Source organism: Phyllostomus hastatus, unplaced genomic scaffold (genome assembly GCF_019186645.2).
Source record: "Phyllostomus hastatus isolate PE091 unplaced genomic scaffold, TTU_PhHast_1.1 phas_contig_86, whole genome shotgun sequence".
NCBI classification, from domain to species: Eukaryota; Metazoa; Chordata; class Mammalia; order Chiroptera; family Phyllostomidae; genus Phyllostomus; species Phyllostomus hastatus.
This window is the reverse complement of record NW_025333977.1, coordinates 47061174-47085967: the sequence shown is the minus strand read 5'-3', so window position 1 is coordinate 47085967 and position 24794 is coordinate 47061174. Positions and strand designations below refer to the sequence as shown.

Here is a 24794-nt window from a genome sequence, read left to right as displayed (position 1 = left end):
AGCTAATTCCCAGCCACTGAGGTGCTGTTTGTATTGGTTAATAGCCTTTGAAATCAGTATGAGACTAATGTACAGTCAATAATTTTACAACTGTCCTCTCCTAACATAAAACATAAGGCTTTTAAATAAAGAGAACAAGTTAAATATAATTTGTACCAACACATTAGAGTAACATTTGCACTTATGGAAAAGAAAAAGAATGTAATGGGTTTCAGTGCATATTGCAGTAAAAGTGATGCTCAGCCTTACTTTCACATTGCAGTGTGTTAACAGTTTTTAAACATAATTATTATTTTTTTCTGTTAAATTTTAATTACTGAAACTTCTTAAATAAGTTAAAAATTTTTAGGATTTGAAATGAATTTATTATTTTAAATGTGTTTATATGCCATATGTATGTATATAATATTTTAAAGTTACCTAATTTCTGACTCTGGCTTCTGACCCTTGGCTATATTTTAACTGAATGTGTTCAATACTTGGAAAAATACAAGAAGAAACCAGTTAATAGCATGGAAAAAAACAGTACTAAGGTAGGATGTCAAAGTGAAATTAGAGTATAAAAAACATTGGCAATAGAAGGAGCAGGTTCAGCTGTGCCCAGTCAACACTGCCAGGTGAACTGATTCAAGTTCTTGGGTGCCTTTGAATCATGTAACAAGGCAGTACACATGTGAAAACACTTAGTACAGTTCTTGGAACATAGAAACAGCTCACTGCATTATTAGTAACATCCATCTTCCCTATATGTGACATGTTGTAATTTACCGACACATGCTTTAAAGCTTCCCTGATGAATAAAATCTGTATAGATTTCTCTCTATACTCTCCACAGACAGTAAAGCACATGAAAAGTGTCCTGTAAAGACATACTGATTTATAACAATTCCTAGAGCTGTAGAGAGCTGTAAAGAACTTGGAGTGCTCTCTCGTTGTGCAGATGGGGAAGCTGAAGCCTGGAGCAGATAAGCTACTCTTCCAGATTCACTTGTTACAGATAAAAACAGAATCTCCTGACTCCCTGGCCAGTGCTGTACTATTAGTACACATCAAATGATGAATTAAATTTATGAAGAATTGTGATAGATCAGAAAGAAATATTCTTCTTATAGTATAGGTTTTAATTTCGAAATCAATCCTTACGTAGCACAAATGTACCCCCCCAACAAATGGCCACTAAATGTAATAAATTCTGGATATTTTATAGGTAACAGTGAGATGTAAAAAGAAAACAAGAACTTTTACTATTTCACAGATTGATGATTTTAAGCTATTTTCTAAAAGCCCAGTAGAGAAGAGGAAATATAGACAGGGAGAAAACTGAGTTTTTGTCCTGAATTTATCATGTCTCAGCTATTTGACTTTGGAAAGATTATTTAACTTTTCTGAGTCTCAGAAACTTTGGCTTGAAAATGGATATATTCACATCTTGATTTTGGTGAGGAGATTATGTGATAACATTTTATAAACTGCAAAATATTATCATTACCTGGTAGAATTTAGTAGTTAAGAATGACTTGGATTATATTGTCTCTGTTGTAACAGTTTCTGCAATTTACTGGCAAGTTACCTTTCCAGGCCCTAGTGTCCTCTTGTATAAAATGGATACCACAATAGCACTTATATAGATTAATTTACACAAAACTAGCATATACCTAGCATACCTCATATGTTTTTCAATACTGTTTACAATGACATCAAAAGTTTTTATATTATAAAATTTATACTGTTTATATTGCTTAATTAATAATATGTTGTAATGATGGTAGTTATTAAGAAAGAAAAATATTATTATTTTTAAATAGTGCATTTTTAAAAATATATGACATACTGGTAAAAATGAAGCAAAGAAAAATTTCTTGAACAAATTCACATGGAGTTACTTGAGGATAAACATGAATGTTTAAAAATCAGGCTAATAACTATTCTTACTTAGAATACTTCTCATTTCTTGGCTCAACTGACTGTTATAACCTTATTTGTCTTAATGATAATTCCTCATTTTATTCTCAGCTGTGCACTATGTCCCAGAATCAAAGAGGAAAATAAAACGGACAGATTTTGGCCTGAGTCCAGTGTTCAGAGAGAGCAATTAAACATGTGAAGATTAGTAGTTTGTACTTTGCACACGAAAAAGAAGGAAATGAGAATCAATAAGCAACAGATAAATGGGGCTTTAAATAGACTGGTAAGAGTTTTGATCATAGAGTAAATCCCTTATCAAAATTTAACACTGCAACTTATTTAATTTAACTTTCTTTCATTTTTTTTACTGTGTTCAATTTATTTTTAATTTTTATTATTATTTGAAAAATTTAAATTATAGTTTATATTCAATATCATTTTGTATTAGTTTATGGTATGCAGCATAGTATACTTTATAAAGTGTTCCCCTGATATTTCCAGTACCCACATGGCACACATAGTTATTACAGCATTATTGACTATATTCTCTATGCTGTACTTTACATCTCCGTGACTATTTTGTAACTACCAATCTATACTTAATCCCGTCACCTTTTTCACCCAGTCCCCCATATCCCTTTTCCTCTGGCAACCATCAATCTGTTCTCTTTATCTATGAGTCTGTTTTTGTTTTATTGATTCATTTATATTCTTCTTTAGATTCCACATATCAATGAAATCATGAGGTATTTATCTTTCTCTGATTGGTTTATTTTACATAGCATAATAACGTCTAGGTCCATCCATGCTATTGCAAATGGTAAGAATTTTTTTAATGGACAAGTGATAATCCATTGCATATATGTGCCACTTCTTTGTCTACTCCAATACTGATGGACAGGCACCTGGGCTGCTTCCATAGCTTGTCTATTGTAAGTAACACCGAAATGAATGCAGGGGTGCATATACTCTTTAGAGTTTGTGTTTTGGAATCTTTCAGAATCACTGGGGCACAAAGTACTTCCATTTTTAATTTTTTTGAGGAAACTCCATACTATTTTCCACAGTGGCTGCACAAATCTGCATTCCCACCAGTGCGTGGAGGTTCCCTTTTCCCATATCCTTGCCAACACTTGTTTGTTGGTTTATTTTTTACTGATAGCCATTTTGACAGATATGATGTGATATCTCACTGTGGTTTTAGTTCACATTTCTATGATGATTAGTGATGTTGAGCATCTTTTCATATGCCTACTAGCCATTTGTATGTCCTCTTTAGAGAAGTGTCTCTTTAGGTTCTTTGCCCGGTTTTGAAATTAGATTGTTTGATGTGTGTGTGTGTGTGTGTGTTAAGTTGCATGAGTCCTTTTTTTTTCTTCTTTTTCTTCCTATTAAGTGGGTCTGTTATTCTTATGTTTTTCTTTTTTTTTAATCGATGGTCCCTTACCATCATGGAAGGTCCTCCTTCCATGAGTGGCCATGACCAGGTAGAAAAGGTGAGGAGAGCCAGGTGGTGTGGGGAGGGGTCATCTCTACAAAATTCCACTTATGCCCAGAACTAAACACATAAGCACAGAGTCACTGCTGTGGTAGAGGTTGACAGCGTGGGAAAAGGAGGATCGGGTGGAGAGTTGGGTTGTCATTAAATAATACGGATCCTCCCATACTGGAGTGACTATGGGGGCACCTGTTTTGCTTCAACCCAAGAGGAATCAGAGGATCAAAAATAGTTTGGGAAGGCCAAAACTGTCAGGGGTGGAAGGAGGATGAAAGTTCAGGGGCTGAGGGGGCTGTTTGGAAACTAGATGAAGGGATTGCCCTCACCCTGCTGCCCTCAGTCTGGCAGGAAGTGGGCAGCCTGCAACCCCATGGGCAGGTCTGGGCCTGCCAGATGCTGCAGGCAGGAGGCTGGAGGGGGTTCACAAAGGCTTGTCCTCCAGGGAGATAACAGCACTCACTGCCTGCCAGCTTCTCTGCCAGAGTGCCCCAGTCCTTGACCTTCTTGTCAGAATTTCCTTGTAATTCATGCTTGATGCCCATCAGCTTCTTCTTGATGGGGTTCTTGGTGTTGGCATAGATCACTTTGCTTGTAAGGGGTGCAGACTCAGGGGCCCAGAAGGTCCTCCTTCTTGCTGTTCTTGGGCTTATAGGTTGTGTCATACAGGTGTAGTGGCAGTCTTTGGCAGCATCTTGACAAAGACGGCATAGTGGTCGTCTACAATCTAGTATACCTCACCTACCATGATCTCCCTGCCCTCTTGTTCTTGGCTGATGTTCTTGTTCTCACTCAAGCAAAAGAGCTCCACCTTCTTGCGCTTCTTCATCTTCTCTGGTGTCAAGGACTTGGGAGCCTTCACATCATTGAACACTTTGATGACCCCATCAGAGACAGCCACACTGTGGGCCTTGTTTCCAGCAGAAGGGAGAGAGCAAGAAGAGCCTGAGAAGACAAGAGCCACTGCAGCTGCTGCTGGGATCTGGCTGCATGATTTCTTTCAAAACATATTCTGACAGTGAGAAAGAAATTCAATTTTCAGAAGGAAAAAAGCAGAAAGATTGCAAAGTCTTTGTGTTGATAGAGGTGTAGATTCTGTAACTGGAGGGACATTACATATTTACTTGAGATCTTTTTAGTGAACAGTCATGAAAATATTATCTTCAAGACAACTTTAGGGGTTTTGAAAGAAGATATTGTTGGGCAAACAAGGGGAGGTGACCCTCTGAGCCCATGTCAGGCCTTTCAGAGGGGCTTTTACTACAGGAAACTTGCAGCAGTGGCACACCTGCAGGTGTGTGGCCCCAGCTCTGAGGAAGCATGCAGAGATCTAGCAGTATCCCATGCCATTGCCAGACTCTAAGCAAAGGAACCCTTGAGCTGGAGACCTTTAAGCTGAATGATTGGGGAACACTAGTTCTCATCCTGCATGGATCAGGAGCTGAATGAACATTTCTTAAAGATGGTAAAGGGGCTTCACATGCTATGTTCAGCTGTGCATGGAAGAGTTTTATCATATTAGCTGGAAGCAGGACTTTGTTCCTGTTTTTATTTAGAAGTTAAATATGATTTAAAGGCATATATGGGTACCATGTTGACAAAAGGTGGACTACAATGGCTTTGGAATATGTGAACTTGGCTAGACTTAACTTTGTTTCTCAGAATTCCCTTCACTATATGTTTCCAGTTGAGGTGGGCCACAAGAGATATGTTTTGCAAGATTTGGAGGATGGAAAAGCAGCAGCCTCCACACTACTTTTGCATTCAGAAGGTTAATGCACATGGTACTGCATCTGACACATGTTGTCAGGTGCCGGCGTGGGGCAGCAACCAGGCCGGCTGCTTGCTTCACCTTCTTCCCCATCCTCTTTCTGCTTCCTTGACTCCTGGGTCAGGTGTGTGTTTAGTCCCATGATGGAGAGCACCAGCTCCTGTTTCTGACTGCATTAATTAGATACAAACACCAGCCCACCATTTTGTAGACTATTGGTTGAAGTGGACTCACTTTTTATTGACAAGGTATTTTAAAATCATAATTACAGGTATAATGTGTTACTTTAGAAAGTGGAGTCTGTTTTTCAATCATTTTTTCCTTTGCTCTTCAGGTATAGATGTATATCTAAGTGTGTCCATGCTTATTTCTGTGTGTCTTTGTGTGTGTATATGAGTGTGTGGTTGGGAGGGAGAGACTAGCTAAAGCAGAACATCTAAATATGGCAGTGATTATTTCATAGTTAACACAAGTTTTTGCTGTCATCCCATCACCATGCCTTTACTGTATTTAAATTCAGGAACATAAGCATATTTATCTGGTCAACACTTAAAATTCAATGAATATACAACTGTAAAAGTCCTTTATAGAAACAAGTATGAAACATGAAGAGTTTCTCTCTCTTTTTTTTAACTACGTAACTCATTTTTTAATGTTCTGCTCAAACTAATTCATATCATTTTACTCTCCCCATCTACTATGTATCTGTAAATTGGATAAGTAGGGTTTTTATAATAACTAGGATGTCACTGTGAACAAGTTGTTAGTAAAATCGAGTCACCTACAATGCTAGTCATTTACTTATTTTTTCATAAAATGCATAAAGTCTTTGAGTTTATGTGTAAAATTTTAGAGACTTGAATGATGGATAATTCCCCATAATACAGATTATTTTTTGTCTTATAGTAATAAAACCCTGCCTCAGCCATGCAAAATAAATGAAGGAAATTTCAGAAATAAGGCCATTTATCAAAAATGTTCTCCCTTGTTGGTTTCTTAGGAATCTCTCCTGAAATGTCATGCATATCACATATCATTCACTTCTTAAAAGCAGAGTGACTGGAGATATCCAAAACTTGTATGTTTTGCTTAATCTATCTATCTATTTATCCATCCATGCTTCTATCCTGCTTGCTTGTTAGTTAAATGCAAATATTTATTAGATAACTGCTATACACCAGATACTATACTAGGGGAGGGGCTACACTACCTGAATCTCCTTTAATCTTTATAAAAACTTAGTATCATCCATTTTACAGATGATAAAATTGAGATTTAAAGTGGACAAATTAATTTGTCCAAGGTCCTGGCATATAAGCACTTGAGCTGGGGTCAAATTCAGGTATGTCTGACTCCAGACACTACACATAGTTATCTCTTTTGGTAATTTTTTTTTCTGGAATGGAAGGAGTGGGGAAAGGGGAGAAGAGAGGGAACTCGGCAGCAGTTTGACTGAATCAACTTGTCTTACTTGTTTTTGAGTTGGAGGTTCAGCACTGGAGAGAATGGGGAAAGGGTACTTTATATCATATCTTAGTATTAAATAAAAAAGGCACTTCTTCCTTCAAACCAGAGTACACAGGCCAGAGAGCAGAGCATACACTCTTAATTCCAGCCCCTACTCGCCTCCTTGCCAGGTGTCCTTTTGCAGGGTGCTGCCTGCACAAGCATTTGTGGTGGTCCTGAATGGAAGCATATACCAAGGAGGCTGATAGGATGAAGGTAGGAACACAAGGCAGAAGACTTTTCTTGCAGCTGACTCCCACCCAGTTCTTGCATTCTCACCTTCAATGCCTGCTTCATTTATAAAATGGAGAAGGAAAGTAAAATATTATAATTGTATAGTTAAAAATTAGCTAATTTTCCCCATGCTACAAGTATGGGAAGTGCCTAACTCAGAATGCTTGGCTAGGCTGGCAATCTGGCTACAAACCCACTTCTTGTTGTGTATCCCCACCATCCTCCCTGCCTGGCATTTTCAAGTACATGGTATTTTACACAGAACAGAGCTAAGAAAGTTCTCATAAATGATAAAAGGAAAAGTAACATAAAAGTTAATAAAATATAATAAAGCTAGCAGGTTAAATAATAACATGTAAGATAAATATACCATGTTGTATCCCCAGTTAAGTACTGGAATAAAACAATAAAAATAAGGTTCTCTTTGCCACATAGGTACTTTGGAGAGATAATCTTCAAGGGAGCTGAGAATATTGGCAAGTGATTGCTGGAGAAGTGAAATACTAAGGCTAATGTTGAGAAGGAAAATGAGGAAGCGAGGAAGGATTGGTGGTTTGGAACAAAGTGGAGGGGTTGTGGGACTGGAGGACCCAGAAAGTAGAGGAACTAGAGGAACAAGAAAAGGAGTAACTGCATCAAAGAGTGGGCAGGAGCAAAGGTTGTAGTGCCAAAGCAGGAGGCTTTAATTTAGTTCTTTGAGTGCCTGTTTCAAGTCCAATGTTGCTGTGAGTGAACTGGATATGTGGGTCCCTGGCAATGAGAAGGTCAAGGAAAGAGGTCATGGTGTTGTATAGTCCCTGTGGACATTGATATTGCTCAGGGTGACATCAGATCTTGGGTGGAGAAATACAAAAAGATGGGTGCTATGTCTTCCAAAAGTGGTGGTGATGTGGAGGATGTTGCCAGAGAAGAGGAAGATGTTGCTATAAAAGTTAGAGAGAGGTGTAGAGGTCTGCAGGTGGCCCTGGGGAAGTGAGCTGATGCTGTGTCCCCTGTGAAGCTACAGGGAACATGATGTCCGATGAGAAAAAAAACAGTTTCTGTACAGGAAGTGGGAGATGAAATGTTTAGTTAAGAAGCTAGTACAGAGGATAGTTTGTTTATGATTCCACAAGGTTCCAGAGGGCACAGTGGGAGGATCTGAAGGGAAGAGTGAATCTGTTGGGTAAGAGGGCTAAGCAAGACAGGAATTAAGGAAGTAAAGGTGTGAGCCATGAAAGCTTTCATTGCTTCTAACTTTTGTGGTGTTGCCAGCTGTCTCCTGGTGTCTGCTCAGAGGAGAGAAGGATCAGGCCTTTGAGGACAGCTCAGCTCTTCCTGAGATGAACCACTTGTCCTGGGATCTCTTGGCAGAGATGATCAAGCTGGCCCTAGGACCTTTGCTGCTCTTATATCTAGTCAAATGTTGTGAGTTTTGCACTGAAGACTTGCACTTTTTACTTGAGGGTGTTGTGGGAAATATGGGAGAGTTTACACAGAACAAAGTAGCTAATTCCAGGCCCCTTGACTTTTAAGATTGAATTTCAGTCAAGTATAGTGTTTCCTAGCAAGGCAAGTTAACTTTTCAGGTTAATCTTGGGCTAGTGATAAATCCTAGAATGAAAAATGACACATGGGGATTGAGAGGACAGCAATTCCTATACATGGGCACGACTACCCCCAGGGTGGAGAAAGTGAGCATGTGCAAGTGAGAGACGATGTGAGAAAGAGCTGGAGTTGGTATTGAAATTTAGAGGATGAGCAACCACCTCTGGCTGTGAGGGGAATAAGTGGAAATGTTTGCCTGGGAGTTTCTTCCTGAGTGGTCTGAGTTGAGGATGACTTGGGGAAGGGCTGTGCCGCCAGTCCTGCTGACCAGCTGTAGACCAAGTGGGAATAAAAACTTTTTCTCAACACCAACATCTTTCTGACCCACAAATACTTTGATAGCTCTGAGACCATAGGAAATGAGAGATGTAGGCATAAAGTCATCAATCTGGTTCACCAGGTGGAGCGACAGGGCAGGGCACTGCATCTGTAGAAGAGTGTATGTAGTACCATTCAGGGGTGAAATCCCATGGGGTGCCTGGGAATATAAGGAAATAGAACTTTGCAAAACAGAAGTCATACTGGGAGTGTGAGTATGATAGTGGTCAGATTGTGAGCCTAGTCTAGGGGTCTGAACTTCATCCCTGAAGTCCATGTCTATGCTTTATAAAGAAGATACCAGGAGGCATAACAGTGTGATTCTTTATATACCTATGGAGTAGGTGGGACTCTGGGTCTTTGACCCAGAAGCAGAGTGCAGAACCCCTTCCCAATATCCTCAAGTAATGATTTAGTCACTTTTATTGACAAAAACCTGGAGAGTTTCTTATGCTAATTGCCTATTCTGATGAAATCTTTGGTCATCCCAACAGTTTCAACCCACTTCTGCTATTAAGAGAAAGAGCTTTGTTGTTATAAACATTTGTGTATCTGTCAGGGTGTTTGCTGGGTAGTTTAGCAAGCCAACAGGGAAGGATAAATAAACATGTTTCTCGGGGCAAGGAAGAGATTACAGATAATATAAAAACCTTTACAAAGCAGACTTGCAAAGAAACATTGTGTTGGAAAGTAATTTTAACTTTCTTATACAAATCATGGAGATAATGTTAAAAGAATGGAGATGAGAATACTTTTAGAAATTAAGAGTGTGAACATTTCTCCTCGAAAAGTTGAAGACCCAGTATATTCAAATATTCTCTTTCAATACCAGTTACAAACTTTTAAAATAAATAGACTGTGTTTAAATGATTTTTGTAGTAACGAAGAGCAGTGATCATTATTCATTATTTATTAGTTGAACCTAATTGAATTTTAGAGAAAAGCATAGTGGCAAATACAATTAAAGTAGCTCACACATTGTGTTTGCCTAGTATTATGGAGATATCAAAAACATGCAAAACACATTCTGAAGGAAATACATTTTTTAGTTCCTATGGTAAAATTTGTTTCTCTGTTTTTATGTGTTTGTGTTTGTGATCTACAGCTTACTTTTAGAACTTGTCAAAAGAGAAGAACTCAGACCAAAATGCTTCTGGTAGCTTTGATACTGACTGTAAAGTTTTCAAATTATTCCTGGTAAAGGGTAGGAGTGTGGGATGGTCAGTGATAGATAGATGCTGAGCAGGAAGAGGAAAAAGTAAGACCTGGTTGAAATAATAAATTCAGCACTATTTACACATTTTAAATTTAGAATACTGGAAAATAAGGTTGGCCCAGACCCATAAAAACCAATTGGGATTTTACCTTTCTTTTTTTTCTAAGACTTTATTTATTTATTTTTAGAGAGGGAAGGGAGGGAGAAAGAGAGAGAGAAAGAAACATCAATGTGTGGTTGCTGGGGGCTGCCGGGGGCTGCTGGGGGCTGCTGAGAGCTGCTGGGGGCTGCTGGGGGCTGTGGCCTGCAACCCAGGCACGTGCCCTGACTGGGAATCAAACCTGCGATGCTTTGGTTCGCAGCCCGTGCTCAATCCATTGAGCTATGCCAGCCAGGGCTGGGATTTTACCTTTCTTAATCTTTTCTACCCTCTTGGGAAGTAAAAAAAATACTCAAATAATAAATGTTAGAGAAAAAACAATTTGAGCCTCTATCAGAATGCATTTGTACACTTTGAGACAAGAATTTGCTAAAAAAAAATCACCTAACTACCTCTCTTTTTGTTTATTTGTTTATTTTGGATTTCAGGTGTACAGAGTAGAGTTTATACCAGTCCTCAATCCATGTCATGGTATCCACACTGGTTGGTGCAAGACCTCTCTTTTATTTTATTTATTTATTTGTTCTCTTTTACCCCTATTTTCCACCATAGCAATTCTAATGTGTTGAATGTACTCCCTTTTAATTTATGTGTATTCCTTAACATGTGTGCTGCTGTTAACACACATACACATTTAATTTCTATAAATGGTATCTTCAGTTGTGTTCCCTAGATGCAGAGCCTGAGACAGGAATTCCTGTTCAAGTAATGTACTGAGGGAAGCACACTTGAGAGAGGGGGAGTGGGGGAAGTGCTGCGGGTCAGAGAAAAGAGCTAGGCAAGCATGGGGCCTCAGAGACTGGCTTCAGTCTGATTCCACAAGGAAGCTTGGGTAGCACAAACTGTGCTACAGATGTGGTCCACCTTGAAGTCAGGGGCTGGACTTTTGTATACTCTGCTAGTTGGTCACTGGCTGAAGTCCTCCCACTCCTGGGTATGTTAGGGCAGAACTAGTTTGAGGACTAGGAGCTTCCCAGAAGGAGGCAGCTGTGAGCCATTAGCAGGCAACACAAGAGCTGGGAAAAGAGCACACCAGCTAGAAAGGTATGTAGATTAGACATTGATGGTGTCCACTACTGACTCTCCCTTGCATCACTCAGAAACACTGGCTTTTTACCTTAATTTTGCCCCATCCAGGCACAGCTTCTCTAGGGTTCTGTTTGGTTACAATCTCTGAAAACTTATAGAGGGAGTGTTAGCAGGACAGTGGACCTGATGCTATAGTGCATCTCAAAGGCTGTAATTGACCCTTCTATTTTCATTCTCCACCACTCATTCTAGATCCCTCCACTTTTGGCTGTCACTTCTACTGGGCTAGCTTTTTAGTATAATGATATCTTTCTTCAAGTGGGAGCCTCGCTGCTGAAAGTTACAGGGATACAAAGCACAAATTCTTCAAGTGGGTCTCTGGGGGTCGTGATGAGCAGTGCCACTCTGACTTCTACCACTTGGTTTCTGCACCCACATATTTTACCAACATAATAGCTTCAGTTTAATGGGGTTATCACATCCTAAAATACAGCACCTCATCTTCACAAGATACCATATTCAGGCTTGAGCCTCAGCTATGCCTTCGAGAGGCCATATCCTTGCTGGATAGGATCATTGAATCACATACTCATTTACTCATGACAGTACTTTCTTTGCTTGAAAATGGGTCTCTTGGTTTCAGATATTGGTATGTGTGGTTTTGTGAAGGTAGAGCAGATACTTCACGATACCTTAGAGAGTGGTGCTACCTGAGGCACTGCATGCAGGGAAGGTAACCCATACCCAGTGCACATGTTACAAGTTAAGGTACAAGAGGTTATCTTGTCTCCAAGTGGCTGGAAGTTTTCAGTGAGTGATTGGACCCAGACAGGGAGCTCAGCACTGGTCTCTGTTGCTGGCAGGTCAATGGTGGCAGTAGGTATATAATCCTCGGTGGGAGTAAGCCTGGGCTGTTAAGACCAGGAATTGCCTCCAACTCTGCAACCATAACTACTCTATTCATGAGATAATTGTGGAAACATTGGGATAGCTAAGAGAGAGACTGTCTGACATCTATGGACTGAATCCATTTGGTTTATTTAGTGACTTTTTTTGTGTTGGATGCTAATTGGTGGGCATTAATTGCAATAAAAATATCTTCACATGTTGTGGACACTTGTATAGGTTCATTCATATGCTTCTTTCTCAAGTATCTATGATTTTCCATCCTTATTTCTTTCAGGTGTCAGATCCACCAGCTAAGTCATTCTACACTGTCCATGAATCTTTGTGGATCTTCACTTGGGGCTACTTTCTCCACACAAAGTGAAAGGTCAGATATGCTGCCCATTTGGAAGACTCCTCCTCACGATCATCTTTTACGTCCACTTCTGAATGAGATTGTAGTGCCGCTCTAGTACATTTGGTATTTTACCCACTTAGCAAACCAATCCATTTGTGAGCCAAGCTCAGACTTTTTCCTTTTTTATCCACTGGCCATAGGTGTGAGTTGAAGAAATGATGTCAATGCAATAAGGGTAGGTGACATGGGACATCTGTTACCTCAGCTGACTTTTGCCCTCTGAACTTAAGCCCCAAACTGGATGTCTTATTTCATTTGGGCTGCTATCATAAAATACCATAGACTGGGTGGCTTATAAATGACAGAAATTTATTTCTCACAGTCTGGAGGCTGGAAAGTCCAGGATCATGGAACCCGCAAATTCCATGATTGGGAAGGGCCCACTTTCTGGATCATACATGGTGCTTTCTTGTTGTGTCTTCATGTAATGGAGGGGGCAAGAGATCTCTGTGGGGTCTCTTTTGTAAAACTTCTTATCCCATTCACAATGGCTCTACCCTCATGACCTACAAACCTCCCAAAGACCCCACTTCTTAATACCATGGTCTTTGGGGGTTAGGATCTTGACATGAGAATTTGAAGGCCTTCCATTTGACAATAGAAGCTACTGCTCTCCCAACTCTATTTCTTCATTGGTTTCATAGAAACCAACTCATGATAGGCAATTCTGTCTGTATGGTCACTTGATGTCCCATGGTCTTATACCCAGTTCCCATCAGGGCCAAGTAGCAGGCCAAGATGAATAATATACTTTTGAAGTATATATTTTTCTTTGCCACAGATGGTCTGGCCTTCTCTAAAACTACAGAGATCTTCACCACAACTCTCCTAGCATGCCAGACTTCTCATGATGTTTTCTTTACCACTGCTTGGATCTGTGGCAAAGCTCTGTTTGACTCTGGGCCCCATTCAAAGCAATCAATCTTCTGCATGATTCAGTAAGAGTTATTTTGGTATTCCCAGCTGTGGACTGTGCTGCTTCCAAAACCTAAAGAGAACCACCAAGTAATGTAATTTTTTTTGTCAGTGAAAGGAGGTATATTTTACTTTGAAAAGTATATTCCAGCATACTTCAGAATGCTTAAAAACTTCACTCAGATTGAACCTTGATCATTATAGGATTTGTTCTCCCACCTTCTAAAGCTTGTGTCTTACCAATGCATCCAAAGTGCTTGCCATTTCTTACCAATAAAGTCAGATTAACATGATTCATCAGTATAGTGGGCCAAAAGTGATATTCTGAGTGATGATCAGATAATAGAGTTTCCTTTGGACTATATTATGATAAACAGCAGGAGAATTAACATAGGTCTAAGGAAAAACAATGAATGTTCACTGTTGTACATTCCAAATGAATTCAAATTGCTTTTGGTCTTCCTTTTTGATAAATATGGAGAGATTCATTTGCCAAATCAATAGCTGAATATCATGTACCTGACACTGTGTTAATCTTTGTCATTAAAGATACCATATTCAGCATAGTAGTTGCAACTGGAGCAATGACTTTGTTAAGTTTGTGGTAGTCTACTGTCACCCACTGTGATACACCCTTTTTCTGCGAAGGCCAGACTAGTGAATTAAATAGGGATATTATGGAGATTGTGACCCCTACATCTTTTAGGTCCTTGAAGTTGCCGCTAATCTGCAATTCCCCCTGGGGGGAATTGTTACTATCTTGTTGTGATTTACTATCTTGTCAGAGTAGATAAGTAGTCTCAGATGTTTCCACTTGATGTAACTCTTGATTCTATAAACCAAAAAATCAGTGTGCTGGTTTACTAAGTGGATATACTAAGCAATGGTAGAATGTTTAGTATATCCATTCCAATTATTTATTTGAGAAATAATGAAATAATGATAAGATGGATTCATGTAATCTCTGTGAGACAGATGTGGGCAGGGACTCTAATTATTATCTGACACAAATATATCCCTTCTTTAACAGAGGAGTCATAACAGTGTTTTTTTTTAGATGCCTGAGTCAATTTTAACTTGGGCCTAGTATCCAGGAAGTGTTCCCCTTCCCTTAGTATATGGGTACCTGAGTGTCTGTAGGTTCCCTTTGGGGGTGAACTGAGAAATCACTGCTATACATATTTGCATGATGTGGGATGGTCCTTTCTTATGGGATATTGCCTGCTTTTAGTTGATTGGTTTTGTGTTTGAAAATGAGTCATCTAATCAATACTAATGCTCTAAATGTTGTTTTTCATGTTAAAAAATCAGAAACTCTTAAAACTCGGCAATACCTGGCTGGCATAGCTCAGTGGATTGAGTACAGGCTGCAAACCAAAGCGTCACAGGTTCAATTCCCAGTCAGGGCACATGCCTGGGTTGCAGGCCACGGCCCCCAGCAACCGCATATTGATGTTTCTCTCTCTCTCTCTCTTTCTCTCTCTAAAAATAAATAAATAAAATCTTAAAAAAAAACCCCAAAACCCCCTCACAATAAAAAACACACAAGCAATTTGATTAAAAATGGACCAAAGACCTTAATAGACACCTCATCAAAACAGAAATACAGATGTAAATAAGCATATGAAAAATATTTTACACCATGTATCATCAGGAAAATGCAAATTAAAACATCATTGAGATACCACTACACATGAATTAGAATGTCCAAAATCTGGAACAATAACAAGTCCAAATGGTACAGCTACTTTTCTTACAAAATTAGACATACTATTACCAAAAAATCCAGCAATGATGCTTCTTGGTATTTATCCAAATGAGCTGAAAACTTATGTCCACATAAAAACCTACACACAGATGTTTACAGCAGCCTTGTTCATAATTGCCAAAAAAGGGAAGCAGCAAAGATGTCCTTCAGTTGGTGAGTGGATATGTAAATTGTGATACATCCACACAAAGGGTATTATTCGGTGCCAAAAAAAAAAAAAGAGCTATCAGGCCCTGAAAAGACATATAAGAACCTTAGATGCATATTACTAAGTGAAAGAAGCCAATCTGAAAAGACTGTGTACTATCTGATTCCAACTATATGACATTCTGAAAAAGGCAAAACTATGGAGAGAATAAAAAGATCTGTAGTTGCCAGGATTTGGGGGAGGAGAGGAGAGAGAACATGAGGAACACAGAGGGTTTATAGAGTAGTAAAAATACTCTGTAGGATGTGGTGATGGTGGATAAATGTCATTATGCACATGTCCTAACCCACAGAATGTACAACAGCAGGAATGAAAAACTCGAATGTAAACTATGGTCTTTGGGTGATTCTTATGTGTCAGTTTAGGTCTACCAATTGTAATAAATGCATCGCCTCATTGGGAGATGTTACTATGGAGGAGACTTTGCATGTGTGAGAGTAGGGTATATGGAAACTCTCTGTACATTCTTAATTTTGTTGTGAACCTTAAACACTTCCAAAAAGATAAACTCTTAATAAAAAAAGAACAGTATTTGTTAACCAGCAACAAATGCTTAACCAGCATTTGTTGACCAATACAAAAATTGGAAATATGTATTCTTCCAGAGAAAAAGTCAGTTTCTGAGATGATACATGGTATGGTAATTCCTTCCTTCAAAGGGTTTACGATCAGATTGTGGAATTAATGTCTGTGTATATGGAAAAGTTATTGAAGTCTTTTAAGTAGATGGCTGATTACAGTTCATCTTTTTTATAGTATTTTTATTGATTATGCTATTACACTTTTCACATTTTTTTCTTCCTTTATCCTCTCTCCACCCTGACTCCTCCACCCTCTAGCATTCTCCCCCCTTAGCTCATGTCCACGGGGTGTCCTTATAAGTTCTTTGAGTCTTCTGTTTCCTATACCATTTTTTATCTTTTCCTGTCTATTTTATGCCTACTAATTATGCTTCTTCTTCCTTGTACCTTTCCGGCCCTACTCCTCCCTTCCTCCTTCCCACTGACCTTCCTTTGTGTGATGTCCATTTCTCTGATTCTGTTCCTGTTCTGATTGTTTGCTTAGTTTTGTTTTCATTGTTTTTCTTTTCTTTTAGGTTTATTTGTTAATAGTTGTGAGTTTGTTATCATTTTATTGTTCTTCTTTTGATCTTCTTTTTCTTGGATAAGTCCCTTTAACATTTCATGTAATAAGGGCTTGGTGATGATGAACTCCTTTAGCTTTAGTTTACTGGGAAGCACTTTATCTGCCCTTTCATTCTAAATGAAAGCTTTGCTGGATAGAGTAATCTTGGATGTAGGTCCTTGCCTTTCATGACTTTGAATACTTCTTTTCAGTCCCTTCTTGCCTGTAGGATTTCTTTTGAGAAATCAGCTGATAGCCTTATGGATATTCCTTTGTAGGTAATTTTCTCCTTTTCTCTTGCAGCTCTTAGGATTCTCTCTTTACATTTAATCTTGGTTAAGTTAACAGTGATGTGCCTTGGTGTGTTCCTCTTTGGGTCCAATTTCTTTGGCACTCTCTGGGCTTCCTGGACTTCCTGGAAGTCTATTTTCTTCACCAGATTAGGGAAGTTTTCCTTCATTATTTTTTCAAATAAGTTTTCAATCTCTTGCTAGTGTTTCTTTCCTTCTGGCACCCCTATAATTTGGATGTTGGAATGTTTTAGGTTGTCCCAGAGAATCCTCAGCCTCTCTACAATTTTTTGGATTCTTGTTTCTTTGTTCTTATCCAGTTGGATGTTTATTTCTTCTTTTTGTTCCAAATTGTTGCTTTGAATCCTGGTTTCCTTCTTGTCACTGGTAGTTCCCTAAATATTTTGCTTTACTTCATTTTGGGTATCTTTCATTTGTTCTTTCATTTTTTGACTAATCTCAATCAATTCTGTGAGCATTTTGATTACCAGAGCTTTAAATTCTCCATCAGATAGGTTGGCAATGTCCTCATCACTTAGTTCTGAGGTTTTGCTGTGTTCTTTCATGTGGGCCATATTTCTTTGTCTTGGGGCACCTGCTAAGTTGTAAGGGGAAGGGCCTTAGGTATTCACCTGGGAGGGGCAACTCTCTTTGCTGTGCTGCTTATGGGGGAGGGGCCAGAGAGGGAAAATTGCAGCTTGCCTGTTCATCTCTAGCACTTTCTAACAGACTGTCATGTAAGACTGGAGGTATCTCTCACCATGGCAGCCCCAGCCTAGCCCACAGTCAACTCTGAGTCTTAGTTTTCTCCTTAAGTCAGCCCCTCCCACACAGCTCTGTGGAGCTCCGCAGTCAGCCTCACCCCCGAGCCGCCTCACTTCGGTTTTTCTTAGTTCGTCCATGCAGTCCACCTTACTGGTCTGGTTGTTCTGGTTGATTTTTTCTTAAGTTTTTGGTTGTTGGAGTTCCATGTAGTTTGATTTTCTGGCATTTTTGGTTGTTTATTGATTTTAGATTGGTTGTTGTCCTCCTCTTGGTTGTGCAGGGAAGCAAAGGGTTTCTACCTACACCTCCATCTTGGATGGAACTCTACAGTTCATCTTAAAAGAATTTTCTGAGTGTATTCAAACTCACCCAACATTTTTATGGTCTGAGAAATGTGATTTTTGAAATCTGCTTTTGCAAGATTAATGCTGTTTCTAACACTATGTTTCACCTATAAAATGAGAATCCTCTGTGGATTCAACTCCTCTGACAAAATGTAAATTATTTTCTCCTTCAATTTAGGAAACTTTAATTAGAAGAACTACGTATAATCACTTGTTCGGAATTGTAATAAATGCAAAATGCACATAACTCCTGAAATTGAGTGGTTTGAAAATGGAGAAGTAAAAATCGAACCTCTTCTGTTAACAAGTAAATATTATACACTCAGCATGGAAAAAACCCTTTGGAAATACAAACCACATTTTCTCCTTGGCAGGGGTATGCTCCCCTGGTATTTGTCATACCTCTTTTTCTTCACAGGAGATGCTATTTCCAGGTGAATATCTAGAGGAATGTATAGAAGGTAATTTTCATTTGGTTCAAATGATGCACCAGGGATTTCTTAAATCTAAGCTTAAAAAGATTAAATTTACTTTTATTTACTGTCTCTTCAAATAAGTCTCTTTAAACTCACCCTTCTTAAATATACTTCACTCACTTCAAGTTCTCTCTTAATTACAAAGAGCTAAGTAAAATACTGCCAAGAAAAAGAGATAGCTACTCTTGCCAATCTTTTTTTTTTAAGAAATCTGGTTTTTTCAATGTACTTCTTGTTATGGTTTTCACAATTGATCATGTACTTCAAAGTCATATATACGTACATGTAAATACAAATTTAATTATATATGTAGTATTTCCTTTTGTAACTAGGGGTATTAGAAAGAGTACCGTAGGGTAAGTGGAGGCAGTCTGGCTTCCTTGTTCAGGTGTGTGGGTAACTAAGGGAAGCAGTGTTCCCATAGCCTTAGACGGGCCTGATAACCAGTGTTCTCATGGCCTTTCAACTGGGTCCCATAAACTGTTTTCATAACATTAAGAGAGCTCACCTGGGCAGAATTATGTTATGTTATATAATTTCTGGCATCTTGCCGGCTTTGTTCCCCTCTAGTACGTAAACAGGTAGGGACTCCCTGCTGGGGGTGATGATAATGAGAGACACGCAAAGGGATAGCTGCCACAAAGGGTGCTACTCGGGGGAGCAAGGGCCACGACATGAGACATGTAGACAGACACATAGCTTGCAGCATGTGTGGCTCGCCCACCCATGAATACAGGCATGCCAGACATCCCAACAGCTCTGTGAATTTTTGTCTGTCTGCACGAATACCATGAACCTGCCTGGCCTTGAAGGGTGGCAACACAAGTACGCCATGCCTCCATTCTCAAAGTTATATGTGTTAAAAAAAATTCATGATATGACTAAGTAAACCTTTAGGTAAAGAACTAGTAGTGGAAAAAGATACAAATCCTAAAAATAATGTCATTCAGGAAGGGAAGTTCAAACATGTTCCAGCAATATAGAAATAGTTGCAAATTCCCTTGCCCATGTTGCTCTGTCATGTCTGGGACACTTAATTCCTGTTTTACCCTCTGATAGAATTTCTTTTCTGCACTTTATCCTTTGTACTCACTACTCCTATGTATCCTCACATTCTCTAAATCCACTTCAAACATGGCCTCAGCCAAGAAAGCCCCCTGGTAGCCCCACTAGGCTGACTTACCTCCCTTTGTGTCCCTGGCATGTTGATGTGTGGCTTTCCATGAGATCCTGAGCTCTGGACTACAGGGATTTGTCTAGTGAGGTGCCCTTTGCAGCATTCTGACAATGAATTCATTGCATGTTCTTTAGTGAAATGTATTATTTTAAATAGCTCTTAAGGATTTTTTCAAAATTGAGCAAATATTGCTTGTCATTTGGAATGTAAATACTATTTTAAAATATATGGGACATCAACCATAAAGGACATAGAAGCTAAAGAAAACACCACTAGTTTCCCCATGATTCATTTTTCCCTCTGAGAATTATTCTCTGTGAAATTATGTTAGCCTAAAATTGTTTGTTTTTCTTGAAGCTGTGTTTATGAGACGCTGTGTTTAATGCAGATGATTTTTCTGAGTTAGATAAATTCCACACAAGTTCATCTATTTAAACACAAAATACTTGACCCTCATTTCATTTCAGTCTTCTAGTCAGTTTAAATGTTCCACACACCTCACTCTCACGTATTTCCATATCCCTTCCTCCTTTTCAACCACCCATACCCCTCACATAACCTTCAGAGGAAGAGCAATTATTTGAGAAAATGAAATCAAGCAAATAAGCTCTATTAAAAGAGAAACCAAGTAGCCAGCCATATTAAAATATACAGGGTTTGTGTGTCTTGGTGAAACAACAATAAATATTTATTGTGATGTTTCCTTTTATGAGCATTTCAGGGCTCATCTGTGGTATTAATGGCTTATCAAGCAAACCTATGCATTAAGAGAAACTGTTTTCATTTAGATAAATGCAAGCAGAGGCAAGGGAAAATGATGCAAGGTTCACCTTGTGAAAGTCACAAATTAGATGCGAAGCACTGCCACAGGCGAATTTGAATTCAATAGAATAAAGCTGGCAGCCATGAACATAAGGTAATAGGCTTATCAAATGAGGTTTGTATTTTTTTAATAATGTACATTTCATGGGGACCAGCATAAAACTAGTCACGAGAATAAAATATAATTTAAAAAGAAAAATTCAACAAGAGATTCTTTTTGTAAATTGAAACACCAACTGCCTCAAATTTGCATCAAGTGAAGGGCACAGAGAAGTTTGTGAGTAGACTTCCTCACCTGCTAATGCCTCTGGCTGTCCACAGTGTTTCATATCCTCCTTCCATGTATCCCTTCCTCAAGAACAAAATGAAAGAATGAAATACACAGGTCAACTCTGAGGATTTAAAACCACGCATATTCGACTTCAAAGGTTATTGTCTTTGCTTAGTGACATTATTCTGTAGGTGCATTTAACCAACATTCATTGAATACTCAATATATTCCAGGCCCTACTCTAGATGTTTTTATATTTATTATCTCATTTAATGCTCAGAAAAGTTTCAGCAAAAAATGAGATTATACCTTTTAGAATAAAATCCACTTATATAAAGCACAAACAATGCATATATGCCATAAAGTTTTTATGATGAACCATTTGTCTTAACCTAGGCTATCAGGTTTTGGCCTTATATCAGGATCTGTGTTTCCCTTAAACATTTGTTAAGTTTAGAAATTTATGGAAATGCATATGTTTTTCTCTTGTTGTCTTATTTGTAAGGCTGCATTGCTCATACTCATTCAGTGAGTAATTAGCAGCATACACTAAGATTCCTTCCCTTCATTGCTGTCTTCGTATTCCAGTAGTTAGCAGATTCTGTGTCTAATCCTCCATGGATCAGATTAATTTAAAATAAACAAAGTCCTAATTAGGCAGAAACCTAGCATATAGTCATAAATCATCTCTTGTAGCACCATTCTGCTAGGAGCTTTAGAGTATAGAAACCTGACAAATATGTATGTTGTAAGGTTGGCATATTTATAAACAGAGAATTCTAAAATATTGTGACATGCAAAAGTGGAATTATGTACAAACTAGGGAAGTACATGGCAGGAATGGAGCCCATTGACAGAATAATGCTCCACAGAAGCTTAGAAGCTGGGTTTTAAGGATTAATACAAGTTGATCAAGGACAAAGGGCTGGAGAGGTGAATGAATAGGCAGAGAAAATTCAGTGTTACAAGCAGAAGGATCGGTGTGTATAAACACATGAAAGAATGAAAATGCTTGGTCAGCCCGGGAAATTGCACACAGGTTGTTACTGCTGAAGCATGACACGCGCTCATGGTGAGGGGCTGGCGCACTCATCAGAATCATTTATGCTGCTGTTATAAGCAAGTCTCTAAATTTCAGTGGATGAACAGAAAACAGGTTAATTTCTTATTTATGTAAGGAGCCAGTCAGTGTCTTCCTGATCAGAAATGCCTTTCTTCTGTGCCCATGGAATGATTCAAGGATCCAGGCTTCTTCTGTCTTGTGGGTCTATCATCTCCTACCATCTGTTTTGTATCCAGCTGGCAAAAGAGAAAAGGAGTGAGGAGAAGAAATATTCACTTCTTCACATGTCTTGGCTCAGAAGTGACCCATCTCACTTAAGTTGACAGCCCATTGGCAAGAACTAGCCACATTGGCTCCACCTGGATGCAAGGAGAGCTAGGGAATGTAGTCTCTGGCTGGGCAGCCACTTCTCAGCAGCAGCTTATACTACGGAAAAGAGGAACACCAAGTGTGGGGGCAGCTAGCTGTTTCAGACATGAGAAACAACTTGCACCTTTAGCCATGTTGACTTCTGATTAGTTTAATTAAAGGCTGAAAATTGAGCTGAAGAATTATGGCAGCTGGTAGAGGGCGCATGGATGGTAGAAGGATAGTAGTCCTTTCCACTCTTCCTGGAACCCCAGATTTTCTAGAGCAATTGTGGATCTATTAAAGGGTCACTTATGCCCTGGCTGGTGTAACTCAGTGGATCGAGCATGGGCCCGTGAACTAAAGGGTTGCTGGTTCGATTCCCAGTCAAGGTACATGCTTGAGTTGTGGGCCAGACCCCCAGTATGGGGTGCACAAGAGGCAACCACACATTGATGTTTCTCTCCCTCTCTTTCTCCTTTCCTTTCTCCACTCTCTAAAAATAAATAAATGAAGTCTTTTTTTAAAGAAAGAGTCACATCTGAGGATCTTCTGAGTTGATTTCTCTTCAGTGGATCTACCCTTGCTTTAGAAAACTTGGGGGCTTCAGGAAGGGTGGAAAGAACAGCTATCTTATTCCCCCAACCTTTGATGATTAAATTTAGTTCTCATTTAATTGAGAGGTCAAAGAATTCATGTTCACTTTACTAGCTCCTTGATGGAGAGTTTAGATAGTTTTGTTTAAAAACAGTGTTTATTGTAAAATTACCTGACTCATGACAATTTTAAGAATTAAACTGTATATCAAATGTTTATGTTTTCCATTTATGGTGAAAGCATGCATTTACTTATGCACTGATTTACTCATTTAACAACATTTTGACGTATAGGAGGCATGGTGCTTGAAGAGGGACAGAGCTGTAAATATATCTTTGTGTGGGTGGAATTTAGAAGAGTAGTTCTCAACTTCTTTGCCAACATACACACCTAAAGGAAACCACATAGTCACAGTCAACAGATGTGGCTCATTGTGGCACCGATTTTCAACTGGTAGAAACTGTAGTTTCTCTCCCATTCCCACCTGCAAGGGGAAGCAGTACAAATCTCCAGTGACAGACTTCTGTAGGTGCAGCTTGACAAAGTACTATAGGTGATTCTGATATGACACACTGTGACAAACCATGTCTCTATATTGTGTCCCACTGCTAATAACTGATGCTGAGATTCAGCTACCACCTCAATGTGGCTGAATGGGCTCCACAAGAGTAAGCCAGAGACCTCACTGGTTAGAAGTGAGAATAAGTACTCCAGCTAAACCACCCAACTGTGCAATAGCTACCTACTTACTAAAGGCAGCTTTTTGACAGATGTTATCTGGGTGGGTATTTTTGGACCTGAAACAAAAAGAAAAAATTATATACTAATATGCTAAATTAAGATAAAAAATAGGAGAAAGTTTCAGCACTCTATGTTCTCGTGCAGTTTGACGATGTTAATATGCTTGAGTTACTGTTGAATAAAAAGGCCCAATTACAATGGTTGTTGCACATGTTCAACAAAATAGGTCCCTGGTGAGTCCAGATCCTTTGAAAGGCATGCATTTATGTAATCACTAAGAACTGTTTGTGCAAAATCACGTGCCTGGTCTGCTTATACTTTGCTACACAAAACTCCTTCACATTATTTAGATGAATTAATAACCACTACAGTTTCTAGCTGCATGAGAAGCAGAGGCTCTACCTTGAATGTTTATAGAAGGAGACATTTTGCTACTACTGTGGATAGATAGCAATCGTCCACTCAGGATTCCACAGATCTGGAATAGTTTTTTCCCTTCTGTAGCTTTAGGGTCAGTTTCTTGCTGTGAATGAGAAGCTGCCTTTGCCCTTCAAGAAAATGAAATAAAACTAGAATAACCTTCCTGCTCCCTGGCCTGCTTTCCAAGCCTAGTATTTCAGCAACTGAAGGGTTATTTTTGGATGTCATTAAATATAGCTAGTGATCCTTTAAATGAAATGGATTACATGGCAAATAGCTTACCATCTTCTGTCCTTTAGTTTGGTCACCTGAAAAAATTCATGATTCAAAATATGATGTAGAAAGTAACCCTAGCTTATATCTATTTCTGTTTTTCTTAGGGAAAAAGTTTCATTGGTGATAATGCTACAGTGTATGCTGATATGGGTATCTGTCATCAACATCTTCTTAACAGTAGAAAAGAAACTAGTCTCCTCAGTTGCCACACTTGAAATTTGGAAGTCAGCATGGTTTCCAAGATTTTATTCAGGAAGAAGAACTATAGTCACCTCCCCTCCCCAATATATGTTTTTGCCAATCGAGAGTTTCCTCTCTTTAAGAATTTTTCTAAATATGTGATATGTCAAGCTATTTATTTCTTAATTCCAACAATTTACTACCAATAGCCCTATAAGCAAAAAGCTGGGAATATATTGTGAAAGTCCTTTTATAATATATTAAAAATATATTGTATTATTAATATAAAGTTATAAAAACTATATATTAACAATATATTGTAAAATTATAATAAATTGGGAATTTATTGTAAAAGCTCTGCCTATGACTTAAGTGATTTTATATATATTTGTGTGTGTGTTTGTAAAAGATATATTTGTATATACATATAGCTGATGAAACAATTTGAGCATATTAATGATTAACTCGAAAGTGTTTTTAAAAC

General features: G+C 38.7%; 1 protein-coding gene and 1 pseudogene across 1 annotated transcript; one reads left to right on the top strand and one right to left on the bottom strand.

Annotated features, from left to right (window-relative positions):
• Positions 1 to 3824: 3824 nt before the first annotated feature.
• Positions 3825 to 5264, bottom strand: LOC123827366 (annotated as a pseudogene).
• Positions 5265 to 7767: 2503 nt separating this feature from the next.
• On the top strand, positions 7768 to 24472 carry LOC123827364. Its single transcript, XM_045851884.1, has 5 exons — positions 7768 to 7861; positions 8166 to 8318; positions 10621 to 10675; positions 12405 to 12494; positions 24235 to 24472. Exons 1-5 carry the CDS (start codon positions 7768 to 7770, stop codon positions 24470 to 24472), a joined length of 630 nt encoding a protein of 209 aa, XP_045707840.1.
• The last annotated feature ends 322 nt before the right edge of the window (positions 24473 to 24794 follow it).